The sequence below is a fragment of the Chaetodon auriga genome, chromosome 3 (assembly GCF_051107435.1).
Source record: "Chaetodon auriga isolate fChaAug3 chromosome 3, fChaAug3.hap1, whole genome shotgun sequence".
Classification (NCBI taxonomy): domain Eukaryota; kingdom Metazoa; phylum Chordata; class Actinopteri; order Chaetodontiformes; family Chaetodontidae; genus Chaetodon; species Chaetodon auriga.
In genome coordinates, this window is record NC_135076.1 from 9,858,101 (window position 1) to 9,872,065 (window position 13,965).

General features: G+C 42.0%; 2 protein-coding genes across 2 annotated transcripts in view; both read left to right on the forward strand.

The window, feature by feature from the left end:
• The window catches only part of LOC143318498 (glypican-1-like), a 39,498-nt gene extending 29,876 nt beyond the window's left edge, over positions 1–9,622 (forward strand). The window contains exons 4-10 of the mRNA XM_076726885.1: positions 56–229; positions 1,906–2,071; positions 2,832–2,962; positions 4,317–4,454; positions 4,845–4,975; positions 7,391–7,566; positions 7,948–9,622. Of these exons, the coding sequence (XP_076583000.1) occupies positions 56–229; positions 1,906–2,071; positions 2,832–2,962; positions 4,317–4,454; positions 4,845–4,975; positions 7,391–7,566; positions 7,948–8,129 (1,098 nt within the window). The 3' untranslated portion in view covers positions 8,130–9,622. The remainder of the gene's footprint in view (positions 1–55; positions 230–1,905; positions 2,072–2,831; positions 2,963–4,316; positions 4,455–4,844; positions 4,976–7,390; positions 7,567–7,947) is intronic.
• Positions 9,623–12,459: 2,837 nt separating this feature from the next.
• The window catches only part of LOC143316185 (ephrin type-B receptor 1-like), an 84,813-nt gene continuing 83,307 nt past the window's right edge, over positions 12,460–13,965 (forward strand). Inside the window, exon 1 of the mRNA XM_076723966.1 lies at positions 12,460–13,510. Within this exon, the coding sequence (XP_076580081.1) occupies positions 13,417–13,510 (94 nt within the window). The 5' untranslated portion in view covers positions 12,460–13,416. The remainder of the gene's footprint in view (positions 13,511–13,965) is intronic.

Genomic DNA, 13,965 nt, shown 5'->3' on the forward strand with positions numbered 1-13,965 from the left:
AAAAAACAATAACGTACCTCTCCTATGTGTTCCCCTGTCATCACTTGTCTGGCAGGTCAACCTGTCAGAGGACTACCTTGAATGTGTTGCTAAGCAACAGGAGACGCTGCGGCCATTCGGAGACATCCCACGGGACATGAAGGCGAAGGTGATCCGGGCTTTTGTCACAGCCAGGTCGTTTGTCCAGGGGCTGATCGTGAGTGGAGAGGTGGTCAGGAGGGTCTCGCAGGTGAGTGAGTGTGTGTGTGTGTGTGTGTGTGTGTGTGTGTGTGTGTGTGTGAATGAGACGTACAGAGAGACACATGTGTGAGGCAGACATAGAGAGACAGGATGAGTTGGTGTGAGACAAAACTGAGAGTTAGTGTTTGTGTGTTAGTGAGAGAGAGATGTGCGTGTGTGTGTGTGTGTGCGTGTGTGTGTGCGTGCTGGGCTGAGCTCCAGAGAAGCAGATATGATGGATGCCTGGTCGTCACACCCTAACTGTCAGAGAAAATGGCTCCACCCTATAAATGAAAAACAAAGATCATCAGAAATTAAGTGTCAGACTCTGCCATCACAACAAAGCTCTTATTTGGAGGGATGACAACACTGTTGTCAAATTATGGGTGTGATGATGCAGTTTTTCCCATCACAACACACTGTCTGATGTGCGATTGTTTCCTTCTATGTGTATTGTGTAGGCTGTCTGACCAAGCTTTTATGGTCATAGTGAGACTTTTTCCCCCGTTCTTTCATCATCCGTGCCCTATAAGTAAGTCTGCTGAATTAACTGTGCTGACTTCACCCCAAACCTGCAAGTTAAAGAACCACATCACAGATTTTTCATGTTTCAAGCTATTTCCCCCAACTCACATATTCAGCACTTTACATCACCGCTAATCATTTTGCAATTATTCTGCTGTGATTTAGACGTTTGAATGTATTTTCCTCACAGTTCGAGGCATCCATTCACTTCTGTTCATCTCCAGTCAAAGCACATTCTTGAAGCCAACTTGAGTTCCCTAATCAATCACAGCGAACCTTGTGTCTGCATTAATGTTCGTCAGAGCTGCGTTATCGTAATCAGTGCAGACTTTTTAAATCAGTCAGCACCTAAACCACATTACCACACAACGATAATGTAATGTTGACACAAATTCATGCAGACTTGATGTTGACAGTGATGGATTATACAACAAGCCGCTTTCAAGAGTCTGTGGACTGATTTTCATGCAACCCCCAAAAAGTTGGGATGCTGCGTTAGACGGAAGTAAAGCAGAATGTGGTAATTTGATCATCCTTTTTATAATCCATGTCCTCAGCTGACAGCAGTACAAAGACAATATATTTAATGTTTTATCTCAATGCATTGATCTTTGCTAATATATACTTATTCTGAATTTGATGCCAGCAAGACATAAAGGCAGACAAAGAGAGCCATCATTGCTGGCCGTGTCAGTCTGTGTTCTTTAAAATGTTGCAATACTGCCATCTACTGTTCACAATTTTCCTTCAGCTGTTTGTTGTGCATGGTCATCCTGGAGTGAAGTCCCTGTTGAAAATGAGAGGGGAAGAGCTGAACAGCTACTTGTTTTTGAAATGAGACATTTCCCACAAGAGGCGGCACCTAGCATTTATATAATCATCATTCACTAAGTGACTCTGGATATAGAAGTCCATCTTTCAATGCTGGCGGCTCTGAGGTTTGTGATGCTGATATATACAATAACAACCTGGGATTATAAAAGATGAGTGGTGCAAACATTGCCAGGAATCCATCTGGATATCTACTCATGCACAAAAAAATCAATGCTACCACTAATGCCACAATTACTTCACTGCACCTGAGAAATCCTGCTGTATGGTAAAAGCTTTTATATATATATGTATATATATTTATCTATATCTCCTGTAAAACCTTCCCAGGTTTCTCTGAGTACAGAGTGTATGAAGGCCTTGATGAAGCTGGTTTACTGCCCCCACTGTCGCGGCCTGGCCTCCGTCAAACCCTGCTCCAACTACTGTTCCAACGTCATGAAGGGCTGCCTGGCCAACCAAGCTGACCTGGACCCCGAGTGGCAGAACCTCATAGGTAAGATTCAGACTGCAGTGAAAGACATTGCAGTGTAATGCTGGAAATAATCCAGATGTTCAGAGGTCTTTATGCAAGAACCAGTCAAAGTGATTTATTCTTATTTGGTACAGATGAATGATTTCAGAGAATTTGCGTCATGTACTGGTTTTACTTAGAGTTTGAGGTATTATGAAATATATGAGTGGTCCAGACTGACTCATGACTCATGTACTCATACTGCATTTGTCATAAGGGGAATTTCGACACAGCAACTTGCAGTAGTTGCTAGGAAAAGCCTCTCAGATCCTACAAATGAACAACTTCTCATGAACAGATGCCATTTATGAAGCTAAAAAACAGACAATTTACAACAAGTTTGTTCAGTTAATAGAGTGAAGTGAGTCCGATTCGACAGAGGTTTAGGATAACAATATGAAAATGTGTAGGCGTGAATAAACAAACATGCATTTAAACATAATGTCCAAACTTAATGTGATAAATAGTCTGTTTCTAATGTATAACAATGATTATGTCTGTTCGGACTGAAGTAACTTCTTTGCCACCTCAAGGCCTTTTAAAAGCTCTAAAATCACAAATACCACTCATATTGATTTTCAGTATTACTTATGACGATATTAAAGAACACAAATTAGCGATTCAGACTCCTGTGTGACCAGTTTACGTCCTGTAAAACTGTGATGTTGTGGCTTGGGAAACAAATCAAATAAAAAAAACTGGCTCTGAGGTTAACTTCTCTTGCTCTCCTTCCTCCATTCAGACACCATGATCCAGGTGGCCTCTAGCTTCAGCACTGAGCCCAGTCTCGATGTGGTTCTCTCCTCCATCCCTGCTCGGATCTACGAGGCTGTTCGCTTCCTGCAGGAAAACATGGACACGTTCACAGCAAAAGTAAGATGACTCACTTTGTCTCATCACTCATTGAATTTCCCTGGGAGCGTTTCATCCAGCTTGTGCATCCGCAGAATTATTTGTCAAACCCTCTTCATGAGGTTGTTGGCTGAATTCGATCATTAAGCATTACGAAATATGCAAAATCACACAGAGAATTATTATTCTCAAGGAGCTTACCTTGAGTACGCCTTCAGTGGTAATGGCCTCCATTTCTCACCACTATGTTTTACTGGTTTAATAGATGTGTCCTTCAAATAAGGCTGGGTGGCATTACTGAGCAGCTCGGCTCCTGTAACATTTCTGCTGATGTATAAATCAGTGTCTGTTTAGTGGGAAAGCAGTGAGTGCAGCTTTAACAGCCTTGGCCTTGCCTTTAAAGCCAAGCTGTTCTATTCCAACACTTAAACTTTACTTTATTGTCCAGCTCTGTTTATGTCTATTGACTTTAACATATAAATGTATATACAATCAAGTGCAATATTTCCGTGTGTATCTGTCTCCTCAGTACTTAACATTGTTCTTGAACACATTGGCCATGGATGGAAAAATGAATCACAGTTCGAAACGCTTCGATGGCGACATCTAGTGGAATTGTTTGTGTTCTCACAACTGTTGAAATACAGACTAACTATTAATTACTGATTTTAAGTGTTAAAAAATGCTGCTGCACGAGTCCTTACAAACACCAGAAAAATGGACCATATCACACCAGTCCTCAGATCGCTACATTGGCTTCCTGTGAGTCAAAGAATAGACTTTAAAATCTTACTGTTGGTCTACAAAGCATTAAATGGTCTAGGACCGAAATATATTGTAGATTTATTAACTCCATATGAAGTATCCAGACCTCTCAGGTCATCAGGGACAGGTCTATTGTGTGTTCCCAGAATGAGAACCAAACAAAGTGAAGCAGCTTTCAGTTATTATGCTCCTCACCTGTGGAACACTCTCCCTGCACACCTGAGGTCTGCACCAACTGTCAGCTCATTTAAATCAGGGTTGAAAACATTATTATTTGCTACAGCTTTTACTTAAAGTAAATATATTTGCTCACTGACTTTAATCATTCTTAATGCTAAATTATTGTCTTTGACTGGCTTCTGTTTTTAATTTTCCTTTAACTGTATTTTATTTTTATTTTTTTTTATTCTCTTCTAATCTCTTTCTTTCTTTCTTTGAAATGTATGATTCTAATGTACTTTTATGCCTCTGTAAAGCACTTTGAATTGCCTGGTGTATGAATTGTGCTGTACAAATAAATTTGCCTTGCCTTGCCTTAAACTTCAAAGTTCACAGCTTCCGGTACTCCTTAAGTTGATCTGTGTATCTTTGTGTTTGTGTGTGTGTGTAGGTGTACCAGACATGTGGAACCCCAGGTGAACCAGGAACAGGAAGTCCCACCCCTCAAGAGCAGAGGAAGAAGAGTGGCTCCCTGACCGCATCAGAGTACAAACCCTCTCCAACCGCTGGACTCAGACTGGAGATGCAGGTGTGCGCATGTATACGCACAGACACACACAGACACACATATAAATGAGAGGAGAGGGTTATTATGGGAGTAGTTGCAGCATGGATTGCTTGTGCATGAACAGATGTGTTATTTCATGGATGAATTTCTGGCCATGTTTGCACCTACGTCCCTTGTTTGCATGTGTTGTATTTTTGGTACCTTTTGTCAACTCTATCCATGTATTACAACGGATATGTTTAAAAAAGTCATGATTTACATCAATTGCATGTACCACGTATTCTGTTGCAGCTAAAAGTGAGTTAAAAAAAACCCATTATGGCTTGTTTTACAGTCTATTCCTGACTTAGAAGATTCAGAATGTGACTCACCTGTGACTTGCAAAACAAAACAAAGTGTCCCTGTCCTCAGGTGTCAGATCTGTCCAGTAAGCTGAGGGAGATGCGGCAGTACTGGGTCCAGCTTCCCTTGGCACTTTGCAGCAAACTGGCACCTGGGGGCGCCAGTCAGGATAAATGCTGGAATGGAATTACCAAAGCCAGGTGAGGAAGAAACCAGTAAAACGCTGCCTGTCACTGACCATCACAAGCTTGTTTAAGGTTTAAATTTAACTAAATCCACCCTACCTGTCTGACAAGATATCATTTAACCTCAACATCAAAAAAGATTTGCTCTCACTCAAGTTTATTCCCATTTAGTTCACATGTTTATTTTCTTGTTACACTTCTGACCTCTTCAAAAGAGCTTTGTGAGCCTGGATCCTTAATGCATCATGTGTGCATTCATTCCTGGGTTTAATACATTTCTGATCTCAGTCATTGCAGCCATGTTGATGTTCCTGCAGCCAAGCTTTTAAACCAACCACTCCTCCATCCCCCGACAGAAAACTGGATTATAGAGTGTTGAATAAAACACTTTCAAGGTCTGAAAAATCCACACAAATTTTATCCATGTAGCATGGAAAGAAGATGCATCACGAAAAGGAAACACATGTTCTTCAGCACTTAAAAGCTGAAAGAGAGGAGAATAAAGCACGGAGAGGAGACAGCTAGGTTTCCATAAAGTTGCTATGGAACAGGCCAGTTCTCTTCCGGTTGAAGCCATTTGCATCCTTTGTGTCATAACAAAAGAGGCAACAAGCTATTTCTCCGCAGACAAACTGGAAACAGCAGTGTATGGAAATTTATTCTAAGGTGTTTCTGAACTGACATTTCTTCGATTCAAAAGCCTCTGGGGATTCACACCCTGCAGCACTAGCATTCATGGCCACACACTGACACAACCCTACATGATGTTCAGCCCCCTTTAATCCATGTCTACATGTTCTCACCGCGCCGAGCAGAACGTGCAGATGTGTGAAGATGTGTGTGAGAGAGAGATAAAAAGGTGAGAAAGGCCATGAAATATAGATGAATCGCTGACTGTGTGTGACAGATTAAGGAAATGTGGAATTTGTGTGTGTGTCAGTGTGGCAGAGAGTGAATTAGAAATATGATGGAACTGTTTGAAACTCTACAGCGACATCTTGTGGTTATTTCTTGAGAGCTCAATAAATGTCACACAAAAATTACAACTCCAATAAATCCTCTGAGTGGAAGATGGAATATGGGTTTGGAGTATGGACTTTAAATAGGGTTATTTAAAAGTGTAAGCTGCTTCAAGAACATAAATTAAATCCCACCACTAAGCACATGGTGTGTGTGTGTGTGTGTGTGTGTGTGTGTGTGTGTGTGTGTGTCTTTTTGTACCTCTATCTTTATGAGGACAAAGAGTTTTAAACTTGAAGTTGAGGAGCTTTTTGAAAGTGAGGACACTTCTTTAAAGGGACATTTGGGAGTTAAAGGAAAGGTTCTCGTCTCTCTCATACACTCATATGAACACTGAAACAGGTCATTCGGGATGGAATCATTCCTCCTGTTCATACTGACCATGAAGACATCTCCAAATACATTTCCAATGGAGGACATGAGTGACAAAGTCCACAGTCTTGCTCAAGGGGAATTTCACACTAAAGAAACATTAACTTTGGAAGAGATCCTCGTGATTTATCTAACTCAGACTGCTGAGCCTTAATATTTGTGTGCGTGTGGGTTTTATTCCCCATCTCCTCCATTGAAAGCACCTTGGGAAGGGTTTGAGAATTCACGTGGTCCACTGACTCGACTTGAAAAGAAGTGAACTTATCTTTAAGACTTGGTTTTAGGTGATGGCATGCTCTTGTTTTACAAAGTTCTGTTGTATTAGATTGTAATTGTAAATTATTGTTTTGCTTAAATTAGAGAATCAAAGCCTACAAAAAAATGTTGGTGTGTGGAGGTGAGCTTACCAGGCCTCCGTTAGCCTGCACCTCCTGTCTGATTGAGGCTAGCGGCACAATTGTATTAATATTTTATATAATATATTAGCAATATATTTCATTGGCATAAGACACCTGGATATACAATCAAACTGTCAACGGTCGAGTTGAATTGTGGGTAAGGTTTTGACGAGAAAGACGAACGGACAGAATGAAAAACATATCCCCAGTTCTAATGCATCAGTGTACATTGCCACCAATGTTATAGGAGTACAATGCTGAATTGGTGGAGTTCTCTTGTCATTGATGGTCCCCATAAGTGCAGAGGTACAAGCCTGTGTGTGTGTGTGTGTGTGTGTGTGTGTGTGTGTGTGTGTGTGTATTTGTTTGCTTGTGTGAGTTGCATTCCTGCACTTCTGTCTATCTGCTGACCAGGCGCTGTCAGCACAAAGTGCCACATCTAATTTACAAGATTGAGCACAGCTGTGCACATTTACTGACTGACTGCATGCATGTGTTTACAAGCAAACAAGATATTCCAATCAAGCCATGCTTTAAACTAACATTTCACCAACCAGATGTTTGTGCGTTTGTTTTAAGCTGAACTTCCCTAACGATGTAGCCACATCTTCTTCCCCTGCCCCTTCTCTCGTCCAATCAGGTATCTTCCTGAGATGATGGGTGACGGCTTGGCCAATCAGATCAACAACCCAGAAGTGGAGCTTGACATCACGAAGCCAGACATGACCATCCGGCAGCAGATCATGCAACTCAAAATCATGAGCAACAGACTGAAAAACGCACTGGATGGCAACGACGTGGACTTCCAGGACGCAAGTGGGTCCCTTTCTGATGTTTGTGCTCTAAAAAGTAGTTTCCACTGTTGATATTTTATACATACAGTACATACACATGTGCCACTGCATGAAGGTATTTAAAGGTCTGGATCCCTTGTTGATGACATCTGGGGCCTGCGGAGTAAATACCCCCAGCTAATGACGAATAAACTTAATTAAAACATTGATTCCATTCACGAAGGTCAAATGGTCCCCACTCAGCAATTAACACTTCAAACCTGAAACGTGGGAGCTTATCAGGCGTGACTGAAGATGATGTCTTTCATGCCAAAAAAAGAGAAAAATTCATCTCCCTCTTTTTATACCACAATAAATAATTTCTCATTAGAAACACGTTTTCTGTCTCTGTCATGACCTTCAGGTGATGACATCAGCGGCTCAGGAAGCGGCACGTGCGTAGGCGGTCAGTGTTCTCGGAGCAGACCAGGATTGTACGCCTACCCGCCAGACAACAACCGAGTCAGAGGCGCAGCCACGTCTCAGAGCCGCCTCCGTAGCCTCCTAATCCTGCTCCCACTGGCCGTCCTACTGCTTCAGCGATGATGGACCGCCACTGCCTCCAATCAGACTCTGAAGTCGAGGGTAGGGCGGGACCATAGGACGGACAAAAAGGGGGTTTGGTGGGGGAAAAGATTGGAACTTAACTTTGCCAAAAAATGAAAAAGACATCTTGGGGAATGAATGAACATTTTCTTTGACCAAGATGAGCAAAAATTGACAGTGACAATATTCTTTATTTTGTTTTGCTCGGTTCCAATTTGTCGTAGTTTGGGTGTGATTCGTTGATGTGGTGATTTGTTGAGCTGGTTTCAATGGATTCTTGTGATGAGGATGGTTGGAAGAAGATGGAGACGAGGAAGACGATGAAGACAAAGAAGAGAATGATGAAGATAATGATGGGGTTATTGATCATATTGACTATCAGGTCCATTTAGGTCCAGTCTCCAGTCAGCAGGGGGCAGAGCTCAGTGAAAAAAGGTGTAGTGCCCTGATTTGTGGTGCGTTCAACAAGGCTTTTTTGTTTCATTTCATTTTCTAACTAGAGTCGAGGTTGTCCACCTTAACAAACATTGTGTAAGTTGTAAATGTTTGTGTACATTAGCTAAAAGACTGGCACCATATTGAGCCATGAATGTACAGTATAATACTATATTGGCAATGAATCCCCCATAATCTGTGATGTGATCGTTCAGACGTTTTGGTGTGTGTTGGCATAAACAGATACACTCAGTAGGATTTCTTTGGAATATTGCAGATAAATTATCACACTCCTGAAGTGTAAGAGATGTCGTGATTGCAAGATTTTACCTCACTTTTACTGTATACCCAGCCATTTCAAAAGAAAGGGAAATGATCACTTTTTTAACAACTCATCACCTTTGTGAAGAAATAAGCAGTCTCATCAAAGCACAGACAAGCAGTTCCCTTAAGTTCTGTCACTTCTGCTGCAATGAAGACAGAAAACTGCACGTTATTCTGACGCTTGTGGTTGCAATAACCACAAAAATCTCCCCGGAGAACATTTCATGATGCAGCGGTGCTAGAGAGGACTCCTTGTTGAACGCACACCTGCGTTAAGTAACTGATTGAAATGAAGTCTTAGAAGCAACACAGTGGCTGACATACAGTAGGTCAAACCAAAGCACTTGTGACACTGTACACTTTTTTTACATTTTTTGACAGCAGACATTGCCCCGAGTACGTTGAGCATTAGCGGCAACATTTTCACCAGGTTTGTAACTGCACAGTGTTAAAAGAAAACAGAGGTTTGCAGTTCAGTTTTTGTACATACAGTACAGTATTGACAACATGTATACATGTGCCTGGTGATGTGTCATTTACTCGGCATGCCTTTCTTTCAGTCTCAACTATACTGGTACATGTGAGACTCCTGATTCACACAAGTCTTGCACACACACACACACACACACACATTGACACACACTGGGGTTGTGTATTGAACTGATTTTTTTTTTATTCATCCGTGTATTTAATCACACCTTTCATTCATTAAACTGTTTGATTGTGGCAGTGGATTTTGCCATGTACATTTTGATTGGATTATTATTGATGAGCTACGCCTTTATTTAAAGGGGCACTCCACTGATTTGAAATATCTCAACCACTGCAGGATGTCCAGGAAATTTGGTACAGACGTTCAAGTTCCCCAGAGGAGGGATCCCGATGATTTTGGTGATCCTCTGGTTTTTCCTTTAGCACTGCAATGAGTTTGGTATGTGCTTTTAAATGAAATGCCTCAACAGTTACTAGATGGACTGACATGAAATTCTAATCGTTTTGATGGTCATCAGGCTAAAATTTAAATTCCTTCAATACTTTATAAAGTCATTCAGCCACAGCTGTACTCTGTGTTTTGTGCTGCTTTGCACATTTGCTAGCTAGCATGTCAATATTCGCTACTAAAATGGTAAACATGGTAAGCATTATAGCAGGTGTAATGCTTGCTTCATTTTTGGAGTCATCTGATACAGCTTTTCATACAAGTATCTAGGAATCCACCCATTAGGTGCAGAGATATGACCAAGCACGAGTTACTTTGGTCATCAAGCTGCCTGTACTGGATGCTCTGTGGCCACCACATTTAGTCACTCAGTGATCAACGTACCAGCTGCACTACAGCTACAAACACATAGCTCTTTATAGCAGCCACTGACAAGCCTCATGTGGCCCTGCAGGAGAACAACGGGACCACATGCTGTCTGTGGGGATGACAATCCTGCACCAGTCAGGGGTTCGGGGTTCATAAATGATTTATTTTCCTGATGCATATAGTACGGTAGAAGGAAACAGAGCAGCAGGCACATGCACAGGCACAAAGAATCTATTTTTAAATGATGGAAAAGTCTTAAATGTGCATGGCTCATATTTCATTTCTCAACATCAGTACCTTATCTGTGACTGACAGAGCAAACCCCATCTGAACATTTACCCTTTTTCTGCATCACGTGTCTCTCCTGAAACGTGTCTTGTCCTGTACTTGTGAACAATGGAAGTAAAGGAAGAATCTGAGCTGAATTTCACTGAGATGTGGGAGGACACGTGTAGTCGCAGTCTACCAAACTGTTGGCTCTACTTGGCTGTGTCTAGACATGATTTATCGACGCTCAGCACCCTCCCTGTCTGTCCGTGATCAAAGTTTACTCACCGTTTTTACTCCCCCAGGTGAGAGTTACTTCAAAACAAACAGCTCCACAGCTCTTGCTGCACAAATTTAAGTGATGCAACTTAACTCGAGATACAGTAAAACATAATTGGTCTGCTCATGTGGCAGCTGGCGGGTCTATAATCGATTTTTGGGTCTCCACCTGTGGTTTGAAATGAAACAGGATCAGTGTTGATGTGTTTTCTAAACGATTTGAAATGCTTCCAACTGCTGGCTTTGAGATAAGATGAATCTCCCTCTCTTTGTCTGCCTCTCACCTCCACACAGACATGTACATGACTCTTTGAGATACTGGTCGACGTGTACAGGATGCGATAGCCATTGAATAAAAGCAATTGTTGTCGTGCTACATGGTGCAGTGTCATAAAAGCTGTGGACAACTGAAAAATCATGTTGAGAGACTGCAAATGGACTGTCTGGGCTGCAAAATGCAATGTCACAGCAATGATCTGCCCTGTCGTGTTGTTTAGCAGCTTTTTCCCTTCGTACAGACAGTGTAAGAGACAGGAAGCTGCAGGAGATGAAGGAGACGAGAGACAGGACAGAAACTTCAAGAGTGAATTGATCCAAAGCCATCAGGGGCTGAAATGTATCTGAGTGAAGTCTTCAGATTTCATTCTGCAGTTGTCATTAAAACTTTTAGATTGTTGTTACAGCTGTTGCCGAGGGCCAGCAAACTTTTAAGTAGCTGCCATCCAGTCATTGCTCCATCGTATTGCCACTAGGGGTGCACCAATCCAACTTTTTCTCTCCTGGTAACAATTGCAAAACCTGAACTCAGACTATCTGCACGTACCAACTACCAGTCCATTACTGGTGCTCTCGTTTCCCAAATTAAAATCTGTGTACCTCACTCCCACTGTTTTCACTGTAGGATAACATGCAGCCAGGGGCTAAAGCAGGTGGCTGCAACATACATAGCCAGAGACATTAAGATAACATTAAGACCCATGTTTGACATAAATTCTTTATTCTTCTTTAAATCAAACGTGACCCACAAACAATCTTTGCCAGGCCTTTTTTTTTTAATTGCCTGGAAAATATTACATTGAGTGGAAGAGGTAATATTGATTTACATTTGTGTTGAACAATTTCCATTCAGTGGCAGCTCAGACAGTAATGCTGTGATCGATGCAGCGGTGTGATGCAGGGAAGATGTATTGCTTGAGTATACTTCAGTGTGAACAGTCTTCTGGTAATGGCATGTGTAATCGTTCGCTTAGTAGGCAGCAAGCAGTCCATGCTGATTGAGTATGTAGTTGGCTGTATATCAGTATGCAATTTCGAACACAGTCTGTCACAGCCAAACAAGCACAGGTTCAACTGATACCATCTGAACAAAACATCTGAACCGTAGGTGTGTAAGGGATGTGATGGTGAACATGAACAATATCGTAGAGCTTGAATTTTAAGTGTTGAACTTTTGCAGCTAAACGTCAGAATGCAGAGAATGAATTTTAATAATGCAGAGAATGTAATCCTGACATGCTCGGCACTTTATCATCATTCATTCAATCAGATCAGATCTCTAATCAGCAAAAAAAAAAAAAAAAAAAAAAAAGCACTTTGCAAAATAAAGAGTCATTTGATGGACCATAATATTAATCAACTGGACCAACGTGCCTCTAATAGCAACTGTTGATTCAGGTATTTTCAAGCATTTCCATTATGGTACTTTCATGTTTGGCTATCTCTCCTTCATCAGGGTGGTGTCATGGTGTCTGGTTGCTGGGTTCCTTATGGAGTCTATTGATTAATGATGTGACTTACAGATCAGCCTTATAGATCAGTCATTTTTTATTTATAGCCCAGTGTCACAGATCACAAAATTACCAATAGACTGACAAAATACAACATTTGCTGCGAATGTTGTTTTTAGTGGTGATCAATAAATCACGTGACAGATTAATTGCCATGACCTTTATATAAGGAAACTGGAAGCAATCATGACGAAGGCAAGACAGCTGGAATAAGACGAGTGGTGCTATTTGCTTTTATTTTGATCAAAATAAAAAAGTTAAAACTGTTGAAATATGATAAAAGTCCTGAATCACTCTTTAACTTGTGAGTCTGCTGTTTGTGTTTAGGACTGGGCTGGACATCAGGAGACATTATTGGCTTACCTGTTTCACCTGATAGAAATTCTTTTATTGCAGCGTACAAAAAAAAAAAAAAAAAAAAAAAAGACCAGAGCATCCATCCCATCCTATCACAACGAAGCACGAGCCTTCACACCTGTGCATGTCCCTGAGGGGATCAGCCTCTCTTTAAACATCAGTTTAACCGCCGTGCAGCAGATTGACCGCTGGGGGTCGCTGTCACGTCGCACAGCCTACATGCCGGGGTGGGGGAGCCCTGACCATTGGGCATTCAGCTTCGGGTCAGGTGGGAAAGAACGGGTGATTGGTTTGCGATCCGCCATACTCTCTCCTGATTGGACAGAAAAGGTGAGAGAGAGAAGAGGTTGAGAGTAGAGAGAGCGGAGATCCAGCAGCTGTCTGTCCGCTTCAGTCCTCGCGCAGTCTGCCGGTGCAGCACGCACGCACACACTCACACACACGCACACACACTGAAGGCTGGGATGTGACTGTTAACCGGAGGAATACAACGTGTTTCTGTGGGATTTTTTTTTCTGTCAATCGGATAATGGGAGAGGACAGGCGGGGACTCATTCTGGCCATGCCGGTCACTTGGGTTGCGGTTCTTCTCTGTGTGGTGACTTGGGTGTGCGCAGTGGAAGGTAGGTGTGCAAAGAGGGGACATTTGACAGTGTTCAGATGATGCAGGGTGTAGGCTTGAATTAATTTATGCACTAACTGTGGTTGAGCAAAGCTGCCCTGTCAACTCACATGTTTTTACAGTCATAATCTATGTAAAGACACATCCAGGTTAACTTCGCGTCGTCTGTCTCTTATTGCGATAATTAAGTGGCATTCCTTTCAGGTCTATCGCAGGAAGTTTTCCGGTTCGGCAGGGTGTGTTTGGGCTTTGATATGGATGAACTGCCTGTCAGCACTGGGATTTTGGACAGTGCTGGAATGCAACCATGTCCCATCGGAGGTTAAAGACACTGCCGCTGCCCGTGTGTCACAGTCCATGTATGAAAAGTAACCCGCAGGCTTTGTGTGCCACTCCTCCAGCTTGTAAAAATGTGCTTTATTCCACATTTATACAATCTATAATCCCTCTTAAAGC